The sequence below is a fragment of the Stegodyphus dumicola genome, chromosome 3, assembly GCF_044657685.1.
Source record: "Stegodyphus dumicola isolate Sdum_Otavi_A_Nest chromosome 3, ASM4465768v1".
Lineage (NCBI taxonomy): Eukaryota > Metazoa > Arthropoda > Arachnida > Araneae > Eresidae > Stegodyphus > Stegodyphus dumicola.
In genome coordinates, this window is record NC_140770.1 from 151,670,548 (window position 1) to 151,698,388 (window position 27,841).

Here is a 27,841-nt window from a genome sequence, read left to right on the forward strand (position 1 = left end):
TCTACAACATAAAGAGAGAAAGGTCCCGAGGCCTTAACCACTCATAGGAGCTTTCTCTTCTGATCATCATAAATTTGAGATCCTGATCTGGATCATGTTCATATGGAAAGAATTAGAATCAAGAACAGTAGTCGTTTGGGCGAAAAGAATACAACGGCTAGCAAACTGTACTTTGATCATTTTATGACATTTCATTTAAAGTTTATCCAATAGTTAAAATTTACTTTTGAAGCTTTTCTTTGTGCTTCGTTTCGTCATGCATTCGCTCTGACCAGAAGTGTACGCAGATCTTAAGATAAGGTGCGTACTTTACGCTGAGAGGTAGAATCATAACCGTCATGACTCATTGTAAAGACCTTGGCTATTGCTCCAGACGTCTGCCTTGCCTAGCCAAAGCTGCTTTAGATTAGCTTTGCCTAGAGAAAGGTTTTCAGATTAAGATTAAAGGTGAACGAAGAACATTCGGCACGGTTTTGATAAATGTGAAGTTTAGTAAAGTAGGTAGGTCTGACTTATTGGATAATTGTAGCTTCGAGTAAGTCACTAGTGCTGTATCCAGTTAAACTGTTGCATGTTTCATCTGCAGTTCAAGAAAACTTAAATTTAGTGATTAAATTATTTTAAGTTAACTCACCAAAGGAGCAAAAATAAAGTTAAAAAGCAACATTTTGAGGGTTAATGTTTGATAGAGTACTTGTATAGCTAGAAAGCTACCTTCAAATTTTTATTTTTATTAATTTTTATACGGGGAGACAAAATACAAACGCATTGTGTATCTTGACTCTGTGAATCCTTGCTTAGGTAGGTTGCACTAATCGCATCGTGTCCCACATTTCCCACCCGGATACATTTTAGAGTTCGAAGTAAAGATAATACTGATAGCTTAAGGTTGCGACATTATTGTAAAAGTCTAGACACATAATTCTGAATTATCGAAAATAAAAACTGTTTCTATTGATAATGTAATGCAACATAAATGAATAGCATAAAAATCTTTAATAGAAAAGAATAGATTTTAGCGCTAATCTGCGTATGAATTTTACACATAATGCATGCTAAGAATTCTAAACTGTTAAACCAACTGTTTAGAATATTCCGTCAAGGGCACAAATCATGAATCGAAATTTACAGACAAAGGTCATACTGCGTATGATTCAGACAAATTTCTTCATTACAATGACATGTTTGAAACGAATAGCCTTTTTTAGTTTTCTTTAATTTATATATAAACTAACATTAGTAGCTCAGAAACATAAATAGCTCAGAAACTTATAGGTAAACGATTCAATCCGAAATGGAAGACAATTTCAAAGGAATGGAAAATAACATCTGCGTATCTAATTCTACCGTTTACATTCCTTCGTTCTTCTTTTTATCCCATGATCCATAAAAACCAAACTCCGACAAAAATCTTAGTTATCCATTGAATTATTTACAGATCTTAAGTGCAGTTGTTATTGATTCGGTCCTATAGAACACGAGCCGATGCTGTTCAACTTGAATATCATGTTGATTCAGTGTTGAGCAAATAAAACATGAAGAATACAATCTAATTTGAAGCTGCATAATTCATTTGGGGTATTTTCTTTCAGTTTAAGATTTCTGCTGATTCAGCTGTAAATACATTTCTCTGAACTATAATATTTGCATACACGTATGAAGAATAACGATTTAAAGATAGTGAATAAATAGAAAGTTATTTTCAAATATATATAATACTCTCCCATAACCAAAAAATTTTCAATACGTTCTTATATCAAGATCAAATCAGCTTCATTGAATCATTGTCGATGATTAATTGAACTCAGTACTGTATTCCTAGAAATACTTTCTTACTACTGAATACTGCATCACCTGGAAAGTCTCAGTCTATGTAAGTAAACCTAATTCCTTACTTTTGATGTTTGTTCGTTATAATAATTATGTTCTTTCAAATTTTTTTTGTGTATTAATATAAATATCTACGCATAACAAAATTTAAGAATTTTATGTAGCAATCATATTCTGTTTTCTTGCTACGCGAAGTTTATTTAATTAAACAATTACTGTTTCGCTAAATATTTTTAGCCAAAAAGCACATTAGTGCCTCTCAGTGGGATATTAGTTTCGAAACGGCATTTTGCGTTGAATCACTATAAACTGCGTACCACTTTTCAAATTGCTGCCACCGAATACAATCGCCCTGTATTATTTTTAAAGAAATTAAATAATGAAGAATCTGAATAAGTTCATGTTTCTCGCATTGTGAAAAAACAACGGTACTTACAGGCTTTAAATTCTGAATAACGTAGTTATCCACTTACCCGAACAAGACCACCTGGAAATCCGAATTTTGAATTTCGAATTTGTTTTATTATCTGTTGCATATTTTGTAAAACTTTAACGCATTTTTGTTTAACAAATTCTACGATTTCAAAGCGAGCAGTAGCAACACTGTTCAGACAAAAACATTTTTAACTCCAGCGCGCGAGCGAGACTGTCTATCGGAAATTCTAAAAATACGCTATTTTTAAATATTTTGCGATTTTGCTGTTGAATTGAATTTTATGTGCGGTAAGCGCTAAGAACATATATTTAATAAATAAAATAAACACTCCAAACATTAATAATAAAAAAATAAAAAATTGCTTGGTTAAACCATATTAGTAAGAAAACTGAACATTGATAGGAGGAACTGAGAAATGATGGAAGAAGATAGAAAAATGGTTGCTAACACTTAACGCTGCATCGGCTAAACGTATATTTCTATGATGCTTTAAAAAGTTTTGTAATTTAGCTGCTGAATATATCGCGTAAGTGCGAAAAAAATTAAGCTTAATAATAAAACTAAAAAGATTTGAAATCAGAGGGTTAGTAGGAGGGAGAATAGCAGTAGGCTGGTAGATTGCAAGCTCAGCGAGAGCTTAAAATACCTTAACAAATCCTATTGGGCGACCTTTAACACGTTGAACGCGGCGCCGAATTTGCTGTCTTTTCCGTTCAGCCGGCAGCGAGCTAAGCCATAAAGCTAAGCCGTATTTTTGTTTAGAATGTTTCAATACATTTCATTAAAACTAAATCTGATCACATTTCATTGAGACTATATTTATATTTTAACTTTAATACTGTCGGTCCGGCGGACCGACGCCAGCCAAACGAAAATTCCAGTGCCGGTCCCCAGGGACCGGCGCCGCGCTCAACGTTTTAAAACCTGAAACCTTTTAGATTTTTATTTTATATCATACTTTTTCCCCTTTCTAATTTTCTGTCAACATTTCATAGAACGCAAATTATGCTAAGGTTAAACAGTAAACTAGACTAGTATTTATTTAATACAACTAGTATTTAGAGATCGAGAATTGGCAATGCTATATGTGCATGTAGCTATATGCCGTGTGTGGTATCGGTAGCGGTTGTAACAGCTTTACATATTATTAAAATCTTGTAGTTTAAATAATTTAAATAGATGAACATTGAGGTATTTGTGAATGGCAATATTTGAAACCAGACTCGAGTGCAACGTGCGACTCTCGCACAAAGAATGTAATTTATTTTTAAATATAGAATATGTTTCTTTTCTTGTTTGTATGTCGCCATTTTTTTGAGTGTTAAATAAAAGTTATTGCTGTGTTCCATCATTGGAGTTGCTTCATTTCGCCAAAGAAGTATTACAGTCTTAATTATTTTGGAGGCACCGACGAGATCGAATAATCGTGCGTATTTTTATTTTATTAGTTCATCACTGAACATAATATTAGTGATACCAGATTATTACTTAATGTTTACATAGAATTGCTTTATGTTATTAGTTCATCACTGAACGCAATATTAGTGATACCAGATTATTACTTCCTGTTAATAATAAATTGTCTTATTTTATTACCGTATTTGATATTATATTTAATATTCATTTTAGTTGTCCAGACGGTAGATATATATATTGCTCTATGTTATTATTCTTATTTTAATCACAATTAATGTGGTACAGAGAATGAACTTCATATAATTTAAATATTTCATTTTTGAGCTATTTTGGGGAAATATAAGGAACACAGTGTTCGTTAATTTTAAACATAGAAACAATGTCTTACTTAGGAAGAGCTCGTAAGGAAGATTTGCAAAATCTCGCGGCTGAACTGGGAGTTCATGTGACTGCAGATTTGAAAATAGTCGATTTAAAACAGAAAATTGTTGAAAGTAGAGATTATGATGAAGTATTCGTCAAAGGAGTTTTAGACACAATAATAGAAGAACGGAAAGAGAGGGAGAAAAGAGAAAAAGAGAGAGAGGAAAGAGAAGAACGGAAAGAGAAAGAGAAGAACGGAAAGAGAGAGAGGAAAAGGAAAGAGAAGAACGTAGGAGACAGGAAGAAGCAGAAGAGCGGAGAAGGAATGAACAGTATGAATTAGAGAGATTAAGATTTGAAGCAGAGACAAAGTCTCAAAATACCGGACAGATCCGGCCGAAAACGGAGCTGCGTCACCTTATGCAGAAATTCGAAGATAAGAAAGGAGATATTAGTCTATATTTGCTATTGTTTGAAAGGCAAGCAGAATGGGCTAAAATTGATAAAGAAGAATTTGTATCTCATTTACTAGGACTACTTCCTTACGAAGTAACCCAGTTAATAGCTAGAGAACTCTCCGATAAAGCTAAAGACTATGAGCACGTGAAGAATTTATTGTTAAGATGGTTTAAACTAAGCCCAGAAAAGTTTAGGCAGAAATTTATGAAACATCAAAAGAGTACCGAATCCACATGGGTGGATTTCAATTATGAAATAGAAAATTATTGCAAGGAATGGGTGACTGGTCTAGGAGTTAAGACTTTTGATCAGTTGCTAGATTTGATGGTGATTGACCAACTTAAGCGTCGAGTTCTTCCTGAAATTCGAGATCATTTTCTTGATGAGTGGGTAGAGAGGATTTCATCTAAAAAATTAGCTGAAAAACTTGATGCCTATGAAAACGTTTGCGGAAACTTTAAAAAAAAGCCTGTAGTGGATAGGCAGAAAGAAAGATACAAAGCACTAACTCAAGGTAAATTGAGTTCAGATAATAAAAATAAAACTGAAAACAAAATGTCATCAGGATTTAATACGCAAAGCTTGTTTCATAGACCTAGAAGTCCACGTCCAGATGATAAATATGAAAAACGAAAGACACCACAATGCTATCAGTGTGGGTCCTATCAACATTTAAGGCCCCAATGTCCAAAACTTAAGAATAGTACTGAATCTCCTGCTAATCTTAACAGAATTAGTGCAAAACCAGAGGATAAATTTCAATTACCTTATACTAGTATGGGTTACGTAAATGGTCATAAAATTCCTATATTAAGGGATTCAGGCGCTAGTATTGATATAGTTTGTCGCAAACACATCACGCCGGAAAGTTCACAGGTGAAAATGTGTGGGTGCAACAGCCATTAGACTTGAATCCAACCTGTTTACCATTGGCTGAGATCGAACTAAATTGCGATCTTGGGAGAGTAATAACTAAGGCTGCCATTATTAGAAATGAACTCGCCAAAGGAAGGTATTTATTAGGCAATCGAACTTTTGCACTGTTGAATAAACAAGGAAAGGAGCCTGATAGTTGTCCTCACCAGGTTAATGCTGTCTCTACTAGAGCTCAAAGGAAAAGATAAATAGCTGAAGAGAAGCTCTTGGAACCGATGAAAGAAGAAAAGAAAGCATCCATAGATGTTTTTGAAGAAGATAATTTATCGGAACTAAATACGGAAGATGAAGCTCTCATGAAACTGGTAAACATTGACTCAGAAGAAGTTGCACGACTTCAGCTTACTGATAAGAACTGTCTAAAATCATCCAAGAAGTTAAAGAAGGTACATGCAAAAATGAGAACTATAGTCTGACAAGAAAAGAGCTTTTAGTTAAAAAACCGACAGATAAATTGGGCTTTGAAAGACAGCTTGTAGTTATACCTGAAAAACTCAAGCCGTCAATTATCAAGATGTGCCACGAAGGAACTTCTGGTCATTTGGGTGTCTAAAAGACCAAAGACAGACTTGCTAGATATTTTTACTGGACGAGGTGTTACAAAGAAACTGAAGATTTTGTAAGAACCTGTGATGCTTGTCAGCGCGCTGGAAAAGGAAATTACAAAAACAAGGCTACAATGACATTAGTACCAGTAATTTCCGAAATATTAACTAAAATAAATGTCGATGCTGTTGGTCCGCTACCTATTTCAAAGACTGGAAAAAAATTTTATTACAGCTCTGTGTATGTCTTCCAAATATCTAGATGCTGTTGCGGTGACAGACATTTCTTCGCCATCTGTGATTGATGCTTTCTTACAGATTTTCAGTCGTATGGGTTTCCCAAAAGTGATCCAAACAGATCAGGGGACCTCTTTCGTCAGTGCTCTGACAGAGGAATTTTTGGAGAGTTTCGGAATTAATCATGTAAGAAGCTCTGTGTATCATCCGCAGAGTAATCCCGTTGAGCGATTCCATAGAACGCTAAAAAGGGTGTTAAGAGTCGTATGCATAGGAGAGACTTCTGATTGGGAGAATTATCTATCATCAGTTCTTTTTGCTCTCAGAGCAGTCACACACGAAAGAACTGGTTTTACACCAGCAGAATTAGTTCATGGCAAAAACCTACGAACGCCAGTCACTTTACTTTATAAGCAATGGCTAGAACCGATTGAAGAAAGTAATAATGTTGTCAGTTACGTTTTCGAACTTATTAATCGAATGAAGAAATGCCAAGAACTTGCCGTGGAAAACACGAAAGAAGCTCAACAACGGAGGAAAACATGGTACGATCGAAACGCAGTGAAAATAGAATTTGATAGAGGAGATTTAGTTCTTGTTTTATCAACGAATCGTCAAAGTAAACTAGAAGTACAATGGAAAGGACCTGGAAAAATAAGAGCAGAAAATTTCAGAAACCAATTATATTGTAAGTTTCGAGGAACAAAATGAGCCAAATCAAGTTTATCACATTAACATGCTTAAACCATATTACAAAAGACCAGAAATGATTAATATGATAACTTAAGTGGAAGGAGACTTAGAAATGGACATTCCTCATTTACCTTCCAATCCAAGTATATTAAATTTCTCGGACATCATAGAGGAGAATGAACTCGAGAAAAAGTTGAAACCCGAGCAAATAGAAGATTTACGAAAGATTTTATGGAAATATTCTGGTTGTTTTTGAAATAATACTGGACTACAAACTTAATTTGTCACGATATTGAGCTATTAAGTAACGAACCAATACAAATAAAGCCGTAGAGATTGTCACCCCGATAGACTGAAATTCTCAAAAAGGAAATCTAGAAAATGCTTGATCTTAAAATTATAGAGCCGGGAGAATCGGACTGTACATCTCCCATGATTTTGATAGAATTTTCATCAAAGGATCGTCGGCCTTGTACTGATTATCGTAAACTCAATGCTGTTACTAAAACTGAATACTATCCTTTGCCTAATATTGAAGAACGTATCGAAACTGTAGCAAAAGTAAAATATTTTACCCTATTCGATTTATCTAAAGGCTACTGGGAAATTCCGTTAACATAAAGAGCCCAAAGATATGCAACATTTGTATTCGCTGTACCATACCTGGATGACATTGCCGTTTACTCAGAAAACTGGAAAGAGCACCTTAAAAACTTAACTTCTGTTCTAGAGAGAATACAGAAAGCAAACTTACGACTAAAACCATCAAAATGTAAATTTGCACAAGATCAAGTGAGATATCTAGGCCATGTCGTGGGACAAGGACAACGAACCCCGGATGAAGTAAATATCCTGGCTGTAAAGGAGTATCCTACACCTAAAACCAAAACAGAAGTACGTGCTTTCTTAGGACTAGTAGTGTATTATCGCCAGTACATACCTAGATTTTCGGAAATTGCTTCACCCCTCCCGGACGCTTTGAAAGGGGTAACAAAAAAAGGAAACATACAATGGTCTGAAATATGTGACAAAGCTTTTAAAAATTTAAAAGAGTTGCTATGCAGGAAACCAATTCTGTATGCTCCCGACTTTGATAAAAGGTTTATTATACAAACCGATGCCTCAGACAATGGCATGGGTATAGTACTATGCCAATTAGATGATGAACAACATGAACATCCTATCTTGTATATAAGCAAAAAATTTACTAAATTTGAAAAGAATTATTGTACTACTGAAAAGGAGTGCGCTGCTATCATCTACGCTATCAAGAAATTACATTTTTATCTGGATGGTCAGCAAGAATTCTTGATTCAAACTGATCATAACCCTTTGGTCTGGCTACAATCCAACACCAAATGTTACTCTAGATTGATGCGCTGGGCACTCTCATTACAACCTTATAATTTTAAGGTCATTCATCGCAAAGGAACTTTGCACAAGAACGTAGATGTTCTGAGTAGAATTAAGTAATATAAATATATAATAAGAGTATATACTAATATAATAAGAGTATGTAACCACGTTTAGAATTTATTTTATTATTTAATGTATGCTCAACTGATGTATTTGAACGATCTCCATTTCTTTTTATTTAAATGTGGTGTAAAAGTATTTATTTAAAACTTAAAATCTTTGGCCTGAAATTTGTAAATTTATAAGAGAAATTACCTTTACTCTTTAAGCAATTGAGCAAGCCGAGCTTATAACTTTCGAATTTTTACAGAACTTTTCCCTTCGGTAAAAGTCTCTCCGTTGGGGGAGAGGTTGTAACAGCTTTACATATTATTAAAATCTTGTAGTTTAAATAATTTAAATAGATGAACATTGAGGTATTTGTGAATGGCAATATTTGAAACCAGACTCGAGTGCAACGTGCGACTCTCGCACAAAGAATGTAATTTTTTTTAAATATAGAATATGTTTTCTTTTCTTGTTTGTATATCGCCATTTTTCTGAGTGTTACATAAAAGTTATTGCTGTGTTCCATCATTGGAGTTGCTTCATTTCGCCAAAGAAGTATTACACTGTCATAGCTTGCCGTTCGATCCGAATTCCATTTTCATCTAGGTGTCAGTAGCGGTGCAACGGCTAGTCCGTTGTCCACCGAATTCTGAGTAATCCCTTCAGTGCGGGGCTGCCCACGTACTATTGGCGGGAGGGTATTCTGACGACCAGTAGTCTAGTTTTCAGACTTATAGAGCCGCCCCTCGTGGTGATCTTTGGTCACCGGGAATTGTGACTCCGATCGAACAGTTCAAGCCATGTGTTTTGAGACATCTTTGACGAAAAGTCGTTTTTGAGACATCTTTGAGACGCCCCTCAAGGCTCCTACTGAAGCGACTTATCGCTATGTCTAGATAAGCAAACAGAAAAGTATGGAGAGTGTAAAAGACCCTTTTATTTAAAAATAAGTTAAGTTGAACAGAAGGCTCATCTGGTCCTTACAAATCAGCCAGCATTTATGTTGAGAATTCAAAAGCAGAATTTTAAATTCAACTAAATCTATGTAGATATTAGCGAAGGCTACGCAGAGATATTTAAACGGGGAAGTTAGCCCTTAACCTACACCGACGTGACAACGCTATTTGTATAAAGTTAAAGCAACGCCGTAAACAGAAATTCTTATCGTAGAATAACAACAAATAACGTGGCCTTCAGTAGGCAGAACGAGCTCTGATTAAAACAAGCTCAATCCTTCACTTGAATACACTCGAGCTAAAATTTCCATTCTGCAGGAAAACGGAAAGACAGAAGTGACAGTACAGATTCTTAATATATAATAACTGGTTAATTAACGTATGTCAACTTTATAAACTTATAAATGGTATTATTTAAAAATACTTATGAATAGCATTAAAGAACTTCAATGATACCATTCCATTCAAACTGACCGGTTAAAATTTTTGTTTTTTTTATTTTATAAAAGATATATATATTTCTTATGTCATATAAATTATATATTGTTGTGGATAAAAACAGTTTCCAAATAACATGATATCTGACCTGCTGCCTAGTCTACAACCTGCGACTGCTAGGCTCCGAAATTTTTGTTTCTTCTCGTACTTTCTCGTTTTTGTTTCTTCTCGTTCTTTTTTCCAAAGACAGTTTATTTTAAACTGATGAACTGCTATAATAATTTTTTAACCGTTCCACAATAAAAAAACTGACTTCCTTACTTCTTGTAAAGTAAAGGAAATGTTGTTATCGCTCAAAAATAAGAAAGATGCCAAATTTCAAAACTCGAGTATGTAAATTCATGTATATCTTAGAAATTTTGAATAAAAATCTTTGATTTTTTCGTAGACATGAAAAATGCCTAGAAATAAATCTAATTGAAGATGATGTTAAAAATTTTACAGGTTATAATAAAATTTGAAATTTTTTTTAAATATTTAAAAATACAACTATTAAAAATAAATCATAAAAAATGGGTAAATTATATTTGGATTAAGGCTGAATTTCGAATTCTGTAAGAAGGAATCAAGTAAGTTTAATAAAAAAGAGACATTAATTAATATATATCAAATTCAATTAATATTGAGGAGCTAAAATTTTGAGAGCTAATTTTTTAAAGACTCGTGCTTACAAAACTTGGCAGTTTGGCATAATTTGAGTCGTAGAATTGAAATATAAAAAATTGGCATGTCATTTCAAAACAAGTCCGATTTTGTGTCAAAACGCCTATTTTAGAGCAATGCTATATATAAATCTAATACATATCCTAAGTCGCGCTTTCGAGACATGAAAAACGCAGTTTGAATTTCGTCAATCGGCCCAGTAGAATGGGAAATATAGATCTGTCGCCCCCCTTTTTTTCGCAGGGTACATACATACATGCACACGTGCATACATACATACATTTCTGAATCCGGTCCTGATAATAGAATAATACCGGAAGATTTTACGAGCTATAAAAAAATAAAATTATAAGAAGTGTATCTTCCGTAACAACAAAAATTGACTGAGATATTTAATTTCAAAATTTGCAATTTTGGGTGTTATTTTTCAACTTTCTTTGGGGGATCGGTTATATGTATTAGAATAATTCAAGGAAATAAGTTTAAATGAAGTGGAGCAAATAATGTGTATAATCTAATAGGCCGTACAAGGAAGTCATGTGATATCCACATCCGATTTTTTTAGATAATATTTGCTTAATCCGCAAGTCGGTTAAACCACCCCCGCTTAATCGGGAGTTGATTGTGTGACATATCGAGAACATTTTTTTCCACATTAGAATACATTTTTATTTCTGTGTAATAAAGCAACGAGAAAAGTTATCAGAATTGGAGATATTTGTTTTTTGAGAACTCTGATTCAGTATAAGCCTTCTTTCGTTTAGTTTAATAGTATTTCCTTGCCTTGAAGCGAATTTAATTGTGTTGCAGGATATAGCTAAAATGCTTTTATTAGTAGCTAACAAAGTTAACTGCTTAGAAATTTGTCGTTGAAAATCATTATGATATTGAAAATATTTCAGCTCTATAATTAATTGCATAATAGCAACAACAAAAGTTAAGTCAATAAAGCGATGGTAATTTAAAGTCCTGTGGCATAATCAGCAAACATGAGCAAAGACCATCGATTAGTCTAACTGTACATTAAAAAAAAAAAAAAAAAAAAAATTCGATAAACACGTATAGATATTCATAAAACTGCATCTATAATCTCGCTTAACAAAAATACACGCAATTAATTCTACATTTGAGTTATAATAAAGTTGTAAAAACTTACCTTTCTCAAAAAATTTAAAGAAGTATTCAGATTTCATGTTGCCGATGTTTCGTCTGTTAAAAATTGCGTTTAGAATTGTTTCCTTTTCCGTTGCCTTGGATACCATACCTTTGGCAAAAGGCCCACGAGCGCTTTTTTCAAATACGAAAGCGAAAATAGCAGAATGGTCCATTATTAATTCAAGCGTGACTGTCCACCGTTACTTACTTTTCTTCAAGAGGACGACATTCACCCGATCTCGACATTATGTCTCGCTCGTGAATCTAAATGGATTCTAAAAGCACTGTCAAGCCACGACTTCCTTGAATCAGTTGTTTCAGTCTGGCTGAGTTATCACGAGTTCAAATAAGCTCAGAAAGATTTAATTTGTATTAATAATATCTGAGGCAAAAAAAATGATTGATATAAAATTTCTAAAATGGTTCAATTTTTAACGGTGACCGAAAAAGGCTATTTTAACGTAAAATATGGTTTATCGGCAAAGATTTTTAATAGAGATGACCTAGATGAAATAGAAAAACATTTTATAGAATTGTTATATACATTTAGATTAACATGGGAACATTATATTTTTCTGTATACTTCAAAACAGAAAAAGTATGCAATGTTTTTAATTAGATATGTCATGAATTCAATGCATTTCTATTTAAATGGAACCGATTAAAAAGTAAAACAAAATCCTAAATACTGTACTTATTGCTTTTAAATAGTTTAGTTTGTTAATCGATAATAGTCAGATTAAATTTGTAAATCTTACATTTTGCCGAATGGCAGCAGACTTTAATTAAAACTAAAACAACACTTTTACAAAGAACGACATTTAAAGTGAAACAAGGCAAGCCATGTTCGAAGCTAAGATGTCAAAACTAGCCTTCGTGTTTTATTTTTCCACACATTACATTCCCAACTGCACATCTTGGTTTTTTTTTTTTTTTTTTTTTTTGTAACAAACAAAATTTGAGCTTTCAGTTTTTATGCAGTTTTGAGGAGTGATTCTTGTAAATATATTTAATCTTTGTACATCTACATATCATACTAAAATAAAACTTTTAGCAGTTAAAATGAAACTAGGATTAAGAAAGAGTATAGTGCTTCTTATTCTTGCAGTACATCTATTCCATAGTTTCTAGCAGAAAGTTTCTGTGATACTCTCTAACACAATTTCACTTTCTTTCGTATAACAAGTATTCAAACTTTCAACAAAATTTACTGAAAATGTATTTGCAAACATTTTTCGAAAAGCTATGAAATATTCTTCAGAAATGCTCCCCAATTAAAAGACCAAAAAGTTAAATTATTCGAAAATAGAAAAGTTCACTATATGTCACGAAACCAACTCAAACTAAGAATATCTTACACCAGAGAATTTTTTTTCCAACGGCAGAGTGTGAACAGTTACAATTTTGTAACAGAGTACATTATTCTATACTAAGGCCAGATGTGGTGGTCTCTTTATTATGGAGGCACCTAATAGGTGGGCAACTATTGCCTTCTATGAAGGGACGGACAGGACAGTTACAACCATGCCTACTCAGGGATTCGAACCCAGAACCCTTCGGTATCACAGTCAGGCTAGCCTAACCACTACCGTCCGGGCGACCAAAGGATGTTAATATTCAAAAAAAAGAAATGAAACAAGCACTGTTTTAGATGTATTCAATCATTCGAAATAGATTAAGATTTCAACAAGAGTCCATGGATGATCTCGGATATTTTTTAAAACTGGCTACCAAATTTAGATAACTATCTTAATTTAGATAACTGGCTTTACAGAAGTAAATTATTACTTTGGTGATAGTTAATTTCACTGCGTATCCCCAAAATATCAGAGATAAAAATGTTAAGGTTTTTTTTTAATTTCTTTCTTCCGAATACCGCTGTGAAACTGAAGCAAGAAAAGGCCCTCCTACTAACTATTAATCCACAGTATAGAAATTTCCTTGAATAATTTTTTACTTCCGAAACTGATGAAATTCTTTATAGGCAATACAGAGTAGTATCTGAAATTAAAACAAGTCATTTCTTCCTTACTTCGTTTTTAAATCATTTGTTAGGGAATGCCTATAAGGAATATGCTGGTGTTTAGTCTGAAAATTGGATTAGAAATTCATTTTGTTCAAATGTACCTGAAATTTTATTTTGTGAAAAAAAGAATAATTAATAGAAATTTCTTGTGATTGAATTCTAACTGAAGATTGAACTTTTGGCTGAACCGAAATAAAGAATTTACATCACTATCAAATAAAGCTATTGCCTTTTTTGTACAATCTGTTGCGCGAACAAAGATTTTCTTCCATGATATATTTGAAAAATAAATATAGAACAAAATTAATGTATTCAACAATTTGTAATGTATTTGGTCATCTTTACATCTGTATCTGATTTTTATAGCACATCCTTAATATAACAGTATGCCTGACATGTATGATAATAGTGAAAAGTGTTCCGCTTAGTCTCAGCAGTCCCCACCATGCACCTTCTTTCCATGTTCTGGTTCTTATTTCAATGTTCCTCGTTTCGTGGCCAATCCCCGGAGGACACAGTACTAAGCTCTTTAATTATGTTTATTCATGTATTTATTTTTAATTCCATCGACGGGATCCAACAGGCTGAAAAGCACCTAACCCAGTGGGCCAGCTGTTTCGTCGATGGTGAAAAGAAAAGAAAGAAAGAACAAAATTAATAGTGGATCCTAATTTACGGGTAAAACTAAATGAAACAAGACCAGACATAAAGAAATTAGAATTAAGGTATTAGAACTCCAGTTTTGATAATTAAAATAGTAACCAATTTTTAATCTAATTTTTATGCATATTTAATACAAATAGCCAATAGCTTGTGCAAATGGTAAAATACTTTTTTTTTTAATATTTCTATTGAGAAATGGAAAAAGAATAATTGTAAACTGCAGTGGTGGTATTTAAAAGTTTGAGAACCGCTGATCTAACGTAAGTGGCCAGAAAAAACTATGTCACTTACAGAGTTAGTTTCAGACAACGCGGCATAAATTCAGAACTAACTCTCCTACACTTCGAACTCTTGAAATCTGCTACTTAAATAATGTTTCTGAACTTACTTAGATTTACACGTTCGTCATTAAATTTGCATTCTGGTAGGAAACTGAAATCAAAAGAGAAAAGAAAGTTTCTTAAACTAAAAATAATTGGTTAGAACGAAATAAGGTCTTTACAGTGGAACTTAAGGATCAATCGGATACCTATGAGCTAGTTTGTCACAAGAAAGACATTCAAAACTTCTGCTCATACCAACAGCGTTGAGGGCATGTGGAGCCCCATCAGGCTCATGTTTTCGCAGGTGAAGTCTTCTGCAGTCATCGGGCTACGCGGAATTTTTCGACACCTCACCGGAAATGTTTCGGCTGGAGCTCTGTCCTACGTACAGATCAACCAATCAGACGAAAGTTCTGCATCTGAAGGATCACGTGATTCCAATTTGAGCGATAATCGATTACTGTTGGGCGTTCAAGTCTTTGCAGTAAGTGAAAATGGTAACCTAGCTACGTGGGTTTCCTGAAAATGTGTGGGTTCGGAGAATTGTCCCTTTCGACGTCCAGTCCCTCGTAGTGGAAACATAATGTGATTGAGACTTTACGGGAGTGCATGGTTTGCATTATGTATGTGCAGAAGTCATTCGACGCTGACGATGAGATGTAGTCAAGAACACATAAAGTAAAAGTACTAGTCAAGAAAAGTCAATAAAAAGTCAAGTAAAAGTAAAGTAAAAGTCAAGAACACATAAAGTTTCTGGGTAACATATATTTTTGGCGTTGTTTTGGGTGACAGCTATCTTCGAAACACTGCTTTTTGGCGTCATAAAAATTGACAAAAATATCAAGAGGCACCCTCAAATAACCTTTTACCAAGGTTCTATTCTTATTATTATTATTGTTGTTGTTGTTGTTGTTAACTTTAGTGATGTTAGAATAATGGAAAAATAGCAATTTTTGCCTAACTGGAAATTTTATATTGACGTGCCTATTTTCCAATTAGATTATGCACAACTGTTAAAATATAGTATTTCTTCTCAGTTTCGAAGTTTAAAATGAAGTCCGTGTGCTGCATTTTGGTCGTAACGTCTTTCTGCCTGGTCGGGATTCTTGCCAAGACGCAATGCGAAGAAAACAGAGAAAGGCAGCTTAAGTCCTATGCCAAAGTTAAGTTTGTTCCAAAATGCGACGCAGATGGTGACTACGAAGCTCTGCAGTGCTTCGAGGGCACTCCATTTTGTATGTGCTGTAGGCCAGACGGTAGCCACATCACAGAACCGTCGAAGTACATCAGGACTTGCGTCTGCGATATCCACAGAGATAGAGAACTGAACAGATGTAAGTAAATAAAATTTGCATTTATTCCTTTAAGATCTTTGTACAAATTCAAATCATTTAGTGCAATCATGCTCTTTATTCGCTGATATTAACTGTTATGTTAATAGCTGCAATTATTCATTCATAGCCCTCTAATGGCACTTTATAGGTAATAAGACTATTATATAGATCGGAAACGGGATACTTACGTATTAACGCAACCACCTTGACATAAACTGGAGATCTCTTACAAATGAAAGAGTAAAATTTGCTTATCGGATGGAAATTGGTGGTTTTCGCTACTTGTTTTAAAACGATTCCCAAACTATCGATATTTATCATAAGTCGGCAAACGTTATCAAGATATGAAAAGAAAAAATGCTTTAGAAATTTAATATACAAATTTTAATTATTAAATAAAAATTACGTGACACATTATGAAAACTAAAACACTTATATTCTTCTCAAAATCTTTCAGTACGTTTTTGTTTCGCTATAATCTTCCCAAATACACAGGGATTTGTTTTTACTTAAAAAAATCAGAGAATTGCACACACTCATAATCGCGTAAAACTTGGAAACACTGACTAACTAATAAACGCATCTCCTCGTTCTTTCCTTTATAGATTTTTCCACAAAATTCGGTCGTTTCTGTTATCGGAACCGGATGCAGTAAATGCATGCATATATGTATATATTTACTTGTGCAACAAAAACAATGTAAGCATGTATGTATGTATTTACGTATGTATGTGCGTATACATACACACATACATATATACATACAATAAATACGTGCATTTCCAAATCCAGTTAGGATAACCAAAAAGCACCCAAAATTCTACGTTCATGCTAAAAGTTTACCAAAGTTTCTTCCATTGTTGGCAAATTTCACAAGTGCATATTTTAAAATTAAGGGAAAATGATCACGATTTCTTCATAAAAATCATTTGATTTGGAATTCAAAAAAATATGATGTGTACACCACATGACTTCCGTGTACGGAATATTAAATTATACGCATTTTTTCTTGCATTTAAGTTAAACATTTTGGATTGAATTAAATCTACTTCGTCGATAGCTCATAAACCCCAATAGAATAAATGCATTCTTTAAAATTCACTATATTTGTTTACCACAGCGACACTCTGACGCTAGGTTTACTTAACAGCGTTATATTTCGTTCATATTATAACTCAGAATGCACAAAATTTATATCATTTGAGGAATTATCTAATCGTTGTCACATGTTTTATTCATATACTATAATAAATCTAAAATAATGTATAAAAGAAATGAAGTAAGCCAAAAAAAGAAAGAAAGAAAAAGTTTTTCTCAGACGATTCAGTATTTCTCATTCAATTAATTCAGTTCTCACTTCCCGACAAGGCAAAAATACATAAAAACTCAAGATTATCTATATTAAAAATTGTGAAGTAAACACTTATTTTGTCGAATAAATTCCAGAATGGATAAAAGAAGGCATTGCTGTGAAGCTTAGTTTCTCTAGATTGGCAACAAACCCGCTATTCTGCTAAGTTTCAAATGTAAACAAACCTGGCCGCTATGGTAAAAATAATTAGGCGTAGCAGCACTTAAACAACTTTTAAATTGTTTATAATTCTACAAATATTGCATGCAGGTACTAAAGGCATAAAACCTTAACCGTAAGATAAAAACAACATAATTCAATCATTTTTAAAGTAAAAAATGCACAATTTACAAACATATAAGAATAAAGAAACTGAGATAATCAGCTTCATAATTTTTTGGGGAGGAAAAGAGTCCTTTATTCTGTCGTTGCATACAGATATCACGCAAAACCGTCGTTAAATTGCATTCGATAGCGGTGAAAATGGATATTTTCTTTGAAATATGATACCTGAAATTTTTTGCGATTACAATACTTCATTTGGCGACGTTGCTTGAATGAAGGATTGTTATGAGCATGGTTGCCTGAAGAATGTTTGCTAAAGTTTTGCACATTCTGAAAATTTGGCGACTTCTTTTAAGGTGGTTGCGATAACATGTAAATACCAAAAATGGTAACAGGAAAATCGAGGTCGAATCTGCTAGGCAACATGAGAATTGAAAAAATTATGTCCCTTCCTTTTCAGATATTATGAAAATAATATAATTTCAAAGTTAATCTGAAGGGTTTCAGATTTTAAATTACGCCCAAAGGGGCGGTTTTTTTTAACGTTTTGTATGTTATCTTTATTTATTAAACATCATGTTCTACGCACTTAAACCATAAAATTCAGTTCTACAACAATATCGGAAAATAATAAAATGAGCATATTTTTAGAATTGGCGATATAGAGTCTCACGCGCTGGAGATTTTTTTTTTTTTTTTTTTTTTTTTTTTTTTTTTCGTACAGTGTTGTCATTGCTCGCTTTGAAATCGTTTAGTTTGTTAATCAAAAATTCGTTGAAGTGTTAAAAAATATGAAATCGGTAACAAAACAAATTTCAAATTCAAATTATGGGCAAAAAGGTCTTCTATGTAAACTACAGTGCAATAAATGCATTGATTTCATTCATATAGTTGTCGTTCTTTTTCATTGCTTCATTTCCAAACATCTTGTATTTATAGAAATAACTAGCAGCTTCGCAGCCAGCCTTCGTCTGGCTTTTAAATGTACAGGAAAAATGGCTGAAAGGAACACCAAACGTTAAATTTAAAAACTGCGCAGAATTTTACTCTACAGAACAACTTCATAAAAAAAAGTTATTACTTAATAATATTTATTTTATATTTTCAAGAGAAAAAAATTACAATGAAATAAGCTATATCCCTTAAAACAATTATTAATTATCCTAATAAAAAATTAACCAACTTTCCGTTAAAGAAAAAAACCATGCAAAACTTTTCAATATCTTACAAACAGTGAAATAAGCAAAAAATAACAGGAAAGAAACTCAAAAAACAAAAAGTTTCGCGCACAATTTTATTCTGCAGAACAACTTTATCAAAAAAAATCAATAAAAATGTATTATATATATAACAAAATCTGATGTGTACACCACATGACTTCCTTGTACGCAATATTAAATTAATATTAAATTAAATTATACGCATTTTTTCTTTAATTTCATTTAAATTGATTGGATTGAATTAAATCTACTTCGTCGACAGCGCATAAACCACAACAGAATAAATGCACTCTTTAAAACTCACTATATTTGTTTACTATAACGGCACTCTGAATGCACAAAATTTATATCATTTGAAAAATTATCTTAACGTTGCAACATGTTCTATTCAACTACTATAATAAAGCTAGAACGATGTATGAAAGAAATTAAGCAAACAAAACAGAAAAGAAACAGTTTTTCACAGACGATTTAGTATTTCTCATTCAATTAATTCAGTTCTCACTTCGCAACAAGGCAAAAATACATAAAAACTCAAAATATCTGTATTAAAAATTACGAAGTAAATCTTAAACACTTATTTCCTCGAAAAAATTCCAGAAAGGATTAAGCATGATTTAATTCGAATAATAAATGAAGGCTTTATTTTTGTTGTTGCGAAGCTTAGTCTCTCTAGATTGGCAACAAATCTACAATTCTGCTGTTTCAAATGTAAACAAATATGCCCGCCATGTTATTTAAAACTTAACCGCAGCTAAACAGCTTTTAAATTGTTGATAATTGTACAAATATTGCTTCCAGAATTACGAAAGGCATAAAAACCTTAACCGGAAGATAAGAACAATGAAACTATTCAAAATGATGCGATTTCATCAAAAATCTATCAAGAACAAGAAGAAAGGAAAATTGTTGCCAAACTCACATTTTTAAAGATGTGAGATGTGAGAAGTATACTCGGAAGCTTTATTTAAAAAAATTTTTTAAAAATACAAAATATTATCATTTTCCCAAAATTCTTTTTGTAAAAGCAGTCGCAAGGATGAAAGTTTAACGTGTCCAAAAATCAAAGAAAAATAAACTGTACTTTTTTAAAAATAAGCTTTTTCAGAAAAAAATCCCATTGAAAAGGTGTTAAGCTCACTTTGTTAAATAAATTCGTACTTAACCGATTTGTTGAAACACGAAATTTATTTTAAGTTCGTAAAATAGCTAAGTGCCTACATTTCATGACGATGAAATTACGAAGGGAGTGTGTAGAGTAAAATCTCGCTTTCCTATAGCCCATTATGTCTCAAAATGCAGCGATTTCGTCACAAAATATAAAATAAAAAAAATTCTAATTCGAATTTCAAAAAAATCGCTTCGAAGTGCACTGGCTGTTGTCTAGATGCACCTATGTACCACATTTCGTAGCCGTGGGTCTATTTATTAGCTTACGCGCAGCGCGAACGAAAGGCACACACACACACACACACAGGCAGATTCTTTCTTTTATTATATGTAGAGATATACCAAATTTATTTCATTTGCGATGAAGTAGCAGCCCTGATTTGTAAATAATTCCCTTTTGTGTTATCTCCAGTAAGTTAGATCTGGTCTGTAATTTCGTGTTTAAAGTCTATAAGGTTTTTTTCCCTCCTTTCTGCATGGTGTAGGTGTAGCACACTCGGGTAGTGGATGATGATTCTTCATTACCAGGATTTGACGATTGTGTCCCCTAATTCCCAGTCGCCCTTTAAAAGGGAGAGTATATAAGGTATTTTCTCCCTCTTTTCTGCATGCCTTCGTGGTGTGACGATGCTCCTGCTTCAAAAAATTCGTAATGTCTCTATAAGTCTTTAGATATTTTCATATATCTCATATTAAATAAATTCATCTTTAATTAAGTGGCACTTACTGAATCAAGATTTTAAAATCATGAATACTGGTAGCTCAACACATGCTCAAATCCCAATTAACGAGCTGACTGCATGGAAACTTTCGTGGTTGTTCCTTACGTGTAACATGTATACAAGCCAGTTTCCTTTAGAAAGTTCTCCACGAAGAAATCCCGTGGTCTGTTTTCTTACAATTTGATAAATCCGTTCCAATTCATTTTTATATATTTTGCATATTTGTTCGCTTCGTACTACAAGTCTTTGTATCAGGAAATGATCCTGAATTATGCAACTTCCACTTTTAAACTATTTAATTCTATGAGAAACAATGTTCTACAGACTTCCTGTGTTATAAATTCGTAAATTAATTTCCGTTCTTCTTTTGCAGCTAAGAATGGATTTGTTGGCAACTTTGTTCCCGGATGCGAAGCAGACGGCACGTACAGCCGCAAGCAATGTAAAAGCTCCACTAGTTACTGTTGGTGTGCCGATGAGAATGGAAAGAAAGTCTCTGAAGAAGTCAGAGGAAAACTTGACTGTTGATTTGTCATAAAATATTAATGTGCATTAAATTATACTTTTAGATAAAAAGGTGTTGAAATCATTTACAGAAAATTACCTGAAGCAGATTTCTTTGGCTGCTATGGGGCCTCAAGGTTATTACATAATTTCTTCATCTTTAATTCTAGTGCACAGGAGACCTTATAAACCTTTACCTTCCACCTTAAAAGCAACGTCCTGCCTTTTCTTATCATAATATTTGTTTCGCGTCGGTCATACCCGAATTGCTCGTTGTATCACCCACCAATTTCTGGATGTACATAAACTTAAATTCTTTAGACCTTTTTACAATAAAACAAGTAATATAAAAAGAATTAAGTTAATTCCTACTTAGGTCAACAAAGAAAAAAAAATTGTTTTAATTAAAAATTTTAAAAATGTTTAACATGTGAAAAAACTGTATTAATATCAAGTGCCATCCACTACAAGTTTAAAGAAATGTATTTGAACTTGAATGGATAAATAAAAAGTATTTTATTAACGATTGAAAATTTGAACAAGATATAGGAGAGTGTGAGCTAATAGTAAGAATTTTAAAAAAGATTTATCGAGAGGCATAAAATCAACTTTCTGACTAGCTATAATTTAAACGGTTTCTTACCCGTGTTATCATATTTAGCCGATCTTAATGCTTAAGCTAATTCATAAGCTATCCGAACATTGGTGGTAATTTCTTAAATAGTTTCAAATAATTTTAAACATATTTCTACTCACCCGATCTGCGATGTTCGATTGTAGAGGCTAAGGGACCATTTTAAAATGTTCTATTTCAAGGCCTGTAAACTTTTACTCCAAAATTTGATTTCCGAACTAGTTCCCGTTAACTGAGATTGCTTTAATTGGAACTCCGTACCTCGATATAAATTTATTTAAAAATGAATCTCAACAATTTTCGCGGGCGCCCTTCTCAGGAGAATTATTTCTATCCACTTTAGAAAATGATCTATGATCACGGGTCAATATCTATTTTTTATTTTTATTTCACTATGCTGATAGGAACGATATAAGTCGATTGATTCTGTTTCATTAAGGTATTCATCAACTGGCAAATGTTGCAGGCGTTGATAAATCTTTGTAACTGTGGAAAATAAACAGCTTTCGTTACTCTCTGGACTGTTTTCCTTATTCCTATATGGCCTGAGCAGCCTGTAATTTATATAAAATGCTTAACCTTAAACTCGCTGGGATAGCTGGACTATTATTTCATTATTATTATTTGTTGTCTTTGTATATAACAGAAGTTTATCAATAATTTCGTAATTTACAACCCTGTTAGTAATTCCCGTTACGTCGTGATGTTCAAAATGATCAAGACCTTTCAAATACGGGTAGATATTTTTAAATCCCGTGTCAGCTTGCAGTTCCAAAATAAGTGTTTCTCATGATTAGAAATTAACACAGCACATTTTACTTCTTTCTCCTTGTCATTTGATTAGGTAGTGATAAGGACATCAGCAACAGTATTTTTTTTCAAAAGTATATTTGCAGAAGAGGTCATCTTATGTGTCTGCAGAACAAACGTTTTTCCTAATACAAGCGTACACTAGCCACATGGTCCGTATATACAGCCAAAATAAACTTTGCCAAAATAAACTCGAATTTTTTTCCGCAAGTAGAACTGCTATTTAATAATCCCTCTTGGTAGCGGTATAATTTCTTTGAGCTCGACAACATGTTTTGCTTAAATATACTACCGGCTGTTCGTCTTGCAAAAGCGCGGCATCTATTACGAAATCAGTTGCAATTGCAAGGTTTTCTAATTTAACGTCTGCTTCAGAAAATTCCAAGATGGGAACTTGGGTTAATGCCGCTTTATGTTTTTCAAAAGACATGTTTGCTTCGGCCGACCAAATGAATCTAGCCTTTGTCCTCTTTAAGTCTAATAACGGCTCTGCTATGTGAGCAAACGCATTAACAAAAGTTCTATAATAGGAGCATAAGCTCTAAAAGGATACCAGTTTTTTCGTCGTCTTAATTGGTGGATAATTATTTAGAGATACAATTTTCGAATCTTCGGCTTCTATTTCCCTCTCAGATATCTTATAGCCCAAGTATCGAAGTCTTTGGCTGCCAATTTACATTTTGCCGCATCAATTTTTAATATTGCTTCCTTTGGAAGCGAAAAAACTTCATGTGAATCCTGAATGCGTTCATCCATGTCGCTTGTGATTATTACGTTATCTAAGTATAAATTCTGATTATCTAGGGATAAGTCTTAAGATTTTGTCCATGGCTCTTTGAAACGTTGCAGGATCAAACGGCATTCTAAGGAAGGCATAAACCCCTAATAACCTTTTATAATAAATGCGGTCTTTGGCACGTTCTCTGGTTTTACACATGTCTGAAAATATGCAGACATTAGATCTAGCTCGTCTAGCTCGATCTAGTCGTCATGTATTTGTGGATTTATTTTTTCTTATTTCCTCAATTATTTATAAGGGGAAACTGCTGTACCATTGTTGTAATGATATTTAGTTTCCTGTAATGAAAAGCAAAATGCCGTGCTTTAAAATCGGTGGATGAGAGATGAATTTTCTTCTGGCCTAGCATTACAGGGGTGACTACTTGTGGAAATTATAATTTTGTTTTCCGGCATTTTTGCAATATGCTTTTCTATGATTTCCTCTATAATCTTATTGTATTGGTAGGGTTCTTTACATGGGAGGAAAGCTTAGTTCCGGTTTCTATCAAATGATTGACCACATGTATCAATCCTGGGGTGTCATTGAATAAGTTTGAAATATTTCTTACCAAATGCTTCTATTTCGTTTTCTCATCCGGATTTAGTTTCTTTCAGTCTAAGATCGAGAAATGTACTTTTCGTCCACCAGTTTGTTTATATCAAGGTGAATCGCATCTTTCTGAAATGTAAATTTTAAAAAATCCATCTCCAGTGTTAGTCTATAAATTCTCCCCACGCAAGCACACACAAAAAAGAAAGAAATAAAACCCATTGTTTATTGTTCTTATTTAAACTGCACATTTGAAGTCACTCTGCCTCGCATTCACAATGTATATCTTGGGCCGCTACGTATATTTACAAAATTCTAATACATATGATTTTTACAATTTACCATAAAATGAATAAGAGAAAAATAAATTTTTACTTTACTCATTCTTCGCCAAGCTGGCGGCACTGAAACTAAAGTTCTTATTAATAAAAGAATACGAAGTTATTTTTATCTTCGGCCAAATTTTGGCTTTAACATAACAGAATTAGTCTTTCGACCAACAGAAACTGCTTGTTCTTAGATTTTATACTTAAAGAAAATAATACTTTTGCCTTAGCTAAATAAAGTAAAACAAAACTAAGTCTCAACCGAGACACATTGACTTCCGTCAAAACATAGAACTTCGTATTTACGCATAACAATTCGGAACAAAAGAAAAAAAAATTATAGAAGATTTTAACTTATCTTTGAGTTTTCGATGATTGGAACTCCGTCATTCTTTTCTGGCAGAACTGCTCCCACGTTATAGGTTTCATGGACGTCAGTCTTCTCCTTAATGACCTCCGAGTGTCGTCTGTGATATCTGGCGACTGTTTGGCGATCAACAGAGCGTGCTTGGCGCAGGTAGCTCTTCTTCGAGAAGGGTTAATGTATTTATTAGGAGTCGCATGTTAGCCTCGGAAGAGGAAGGTAGTAGATTGTACTATGCGGTAGGAGCGACGTACTGCTCTGAGTAACTATTATATTATGCTTTGAATTATATATTTAATAAATGTTTGTTTCGTCTTGCTAAATGGTGCCTTATTAAACCACGAAGTCATCACAACACGCTCTCTTACGAGAAAACCAGAGAGGTTAGAAGCTTAGAGCGTTGAAAACGGAAATGGCGTAAAGTTAAGCCTAACTAACGAAAGAAGTGTGCATTTGCAAAAGAGAGTAAAAACGTGAGAATTATTTAGTCGAGAGTTTGAAAGGCTTGATTCTAAAGGAAAATAGAAGAAAATGTTCAAAAACGCAAAGAAAGAGGATTTAGTAAGAGTTCTATTGGAAATTGGCGAAGAAGCATCCCAAATTTGAAGCTGGTAGAACTGAAACACAAACTCCAGAATAGCAAGGAATACATCGAAGATGCTGATTTCGTGAAAGAAATTCTGATTACTACAGTGGAGAATAGAAAAAGAAAAGAAGAAATGAAAAGAATGCAAATGGAAGAAGAAAAAATAAGAACAGAAAGAGAACACGAAATAGAATTAGCGAAGATTCGAGCAACTCAAAATGAAGGAAGTAGAAGTCCAACACCTTTAATCCAAAACACAGAACGAGAAACCGAAATTTCCCTGGACAAGCTGATCACAGAAGTAGAAACACTGACTATACCAGTACCGAAGAGAACAGAAGAATGGAATATATTTTTCGATTCTATCGAAAGAGCATTTAAGCACAAGAAGGTTCCCGAAGAATACAAATCAGAAATATTATTGAAATTAATTGGAGAAAATGCTTCATATGTTCTTGTTTATATAAAGGAGGAAGATCTGCAAAATTACGAAAAAGTGAAAACTCTTGTTCTGAAGGAATACTAAACAAAATATGTGTAAATCTCTAATAAATCAGACTGGATCGCAGTTAAAGTAATAAACAGAGGAGCGTTCTTCCACACAACATTTATTCATGAACACCAAAGACGAACTGATACATATACATAATTGACATCACAGTTTCTTTTTACAAACACTACCGCCATCTATTGGCGATCTATGGATACACAATCCTAAACTTAACACTCCCCCCATGCATCCGTAACGGATGCTTCAATTTTACTGAAATTCAAGATTATAAAGTCTTTCAATTGGTCTTCTAACAACACCCTTATCCAACTGAATCTCACAAGATCTAATTCTATCATCTCTTCCATGAAATAATTCCTTAATCCTACCTATCTTCCAGTTACAGCGTTTCACATTATTTTCTCGTACAAGTACAACATCATTAATTTTAAACACGGGAGAATTCTTTGGAGGTTTTGAAAACATGACTGATCTTAATTCTAACAAATATTCTTTATAAAACCTTTTCCAAAAATGCTCTAATATTAATTGCCTATACTTCCATCTTTTAATCAACTGAGATCTTGTAGATTCTAGTTTAGATTCAGATGAAGGTAAAACAGTCAATCTAGATCCAGTTATAAAATGAGATGGTGAAAGAGGATCAGGTTCATTTGTTTCATTGTATACATACGTTATAGGTCTAGAATTAATAACAGCTTCAACTTCAACTAAAACAGTATACAGTTCTTCATAATATAAAGAAGCTTTACCTAAGATACGTTTTAAACAAGTTTTTACAGATCTTACCAAACGTTCCCAGAATCCGCCCCACCAAGGAGCACCTTCTACGATAAATTTCCATTCAAACCCATGTAACAGATTTAAATAATATTAAAATCTTGTAGTTTAAATAACTTAAATAGATGAACATTAAGGTATTTGTGAATGGCAATATTTGAAACCAGACTCGAGTGCCACGTGCGACTCTCGCACGAAGAATGTAATTTATTTTAAAATGTGAGAATATGTTCTCTCTTTTTGTTTGTATGTCGCCATTTTGAGTGCTAAATAAAGTTTTTTTTTTTTTTTTTTGTGTTCCATATTGCTTCATATTGCCAAAGAAGTATCACAGTCTTAATTATTTTGGAGGCACCAACCGAGATCGAATAATCGTGCGTATTTTTATTTCATTAGTTCATCACTGAACGTAATATTAGTGATACCAGATTATTACTTCCTGTTAATATTGAATTGCTTTATTTCATTAGTTCATCACTGAACGCAATATTAGTGATACCAGGTTATTACTTCCTGTTGATATTGAATTGCTTTATATTATTAGTTCATCACTGAACGTAACTTCCTGTTGATATTGAATTGTCTTATTTTATTAGTTCATCACTGAACATAATATTAGTGATACCAGATTATTACTTCCTGTTAATATTGAATTGCTTTATTTTATTAGTTCATCACTGAACGCAATATTAGTGATACCAGGTTATTACTTCCTGTTGATATTGAATTGCTTTATTTTATTAGTTCATCACTGAACGTAACTTCCTGTTGATATTGAATTGCCTTATTTTATTAGTTCATCACTGAACGTAATATTAGTGATATCAGGTTATTACTTCCTGTTAACACTGAACTGCCTTATTTTATTAGTTTATCACTTGAACGTAAACTTAGTGATACCATTTTAATGCCGTTTCTACTAGAACTCAAAGGAAAAGAAAAATAGCTGAAGAGCAGATCTTTGAACCGATGAAGGAAGAAAATAAAGCATCCAGAGATGTATTTGAAGAAGTTAAATCACCAGAATTAAACGTGGAAGATGTTCACGAAAATTTGAAAAACGATAAAGAAATTAATATTGAGAATCATTTTGCAATGCAGCGTTATCATCATCTTTCGGCTTTTGATTTAATATCAAAGCCGCTACTAATAGACGAAGAAAACAACTGTCGAAAGCAAATGACAAATGAATATTATCCGAAAGGCACAGATGAACTGAGGAAAGGCTTTGCTGTGAATTATAGCCGAGGA

The 27,841-nt window shown here is 33.2% G+C and overlaps 2 protein-coding genes across 4 annotated transcripts in view; one reads left to right on the forward strand and one right to left on the reverse strand.

Moving 5' to 3' along the window:
- The window catches only part of LOC118180020 (protein phosphatase 1 regulatory subunit 42-like), a 57,168-nt gene that overhangs the window by 26,382 nt on the left and 2,945 nt on the right, over positions 1-27,841 (reverse strand). The window contains exon 1 of one of the 3 annotated variants that reach the window (XM_085813489.1): positions 11,653-11,738. The exons of 1 other annotated variant lie outside the window; for it this stretch is intronic. The gene's annotated coding sequence lies outside the window, so the exon portion shown is untranslated. Of the gene's footprint in view, positions 1-11,652; positions 11,739-27,841 lie in introns of those variants that run through there. One more of the 3 variants, XM_085813487.1, reaches the window with a different exon arrangement.
- Positions 1,671-22,398, forward strand: LOC118180019 (U20-hexatoxin-Hi1a-like). The gene is made up of 3 exons (XM_035349171.2): positions 1,671-1,873; positions 15,701-15,997; positions 21,119-22,398. Exons 2-3 carry the CDS (start codon positions 15,715-15,717, stop codon positions 21,271-21,273), a joined length of 438 nt encoding a protein of 145 aa, XP_035205062.1. The 5' UTR covers positions 1,671-1,873; positions 15,701-15,714; the 3' UTR covers positions 21,274-22,398.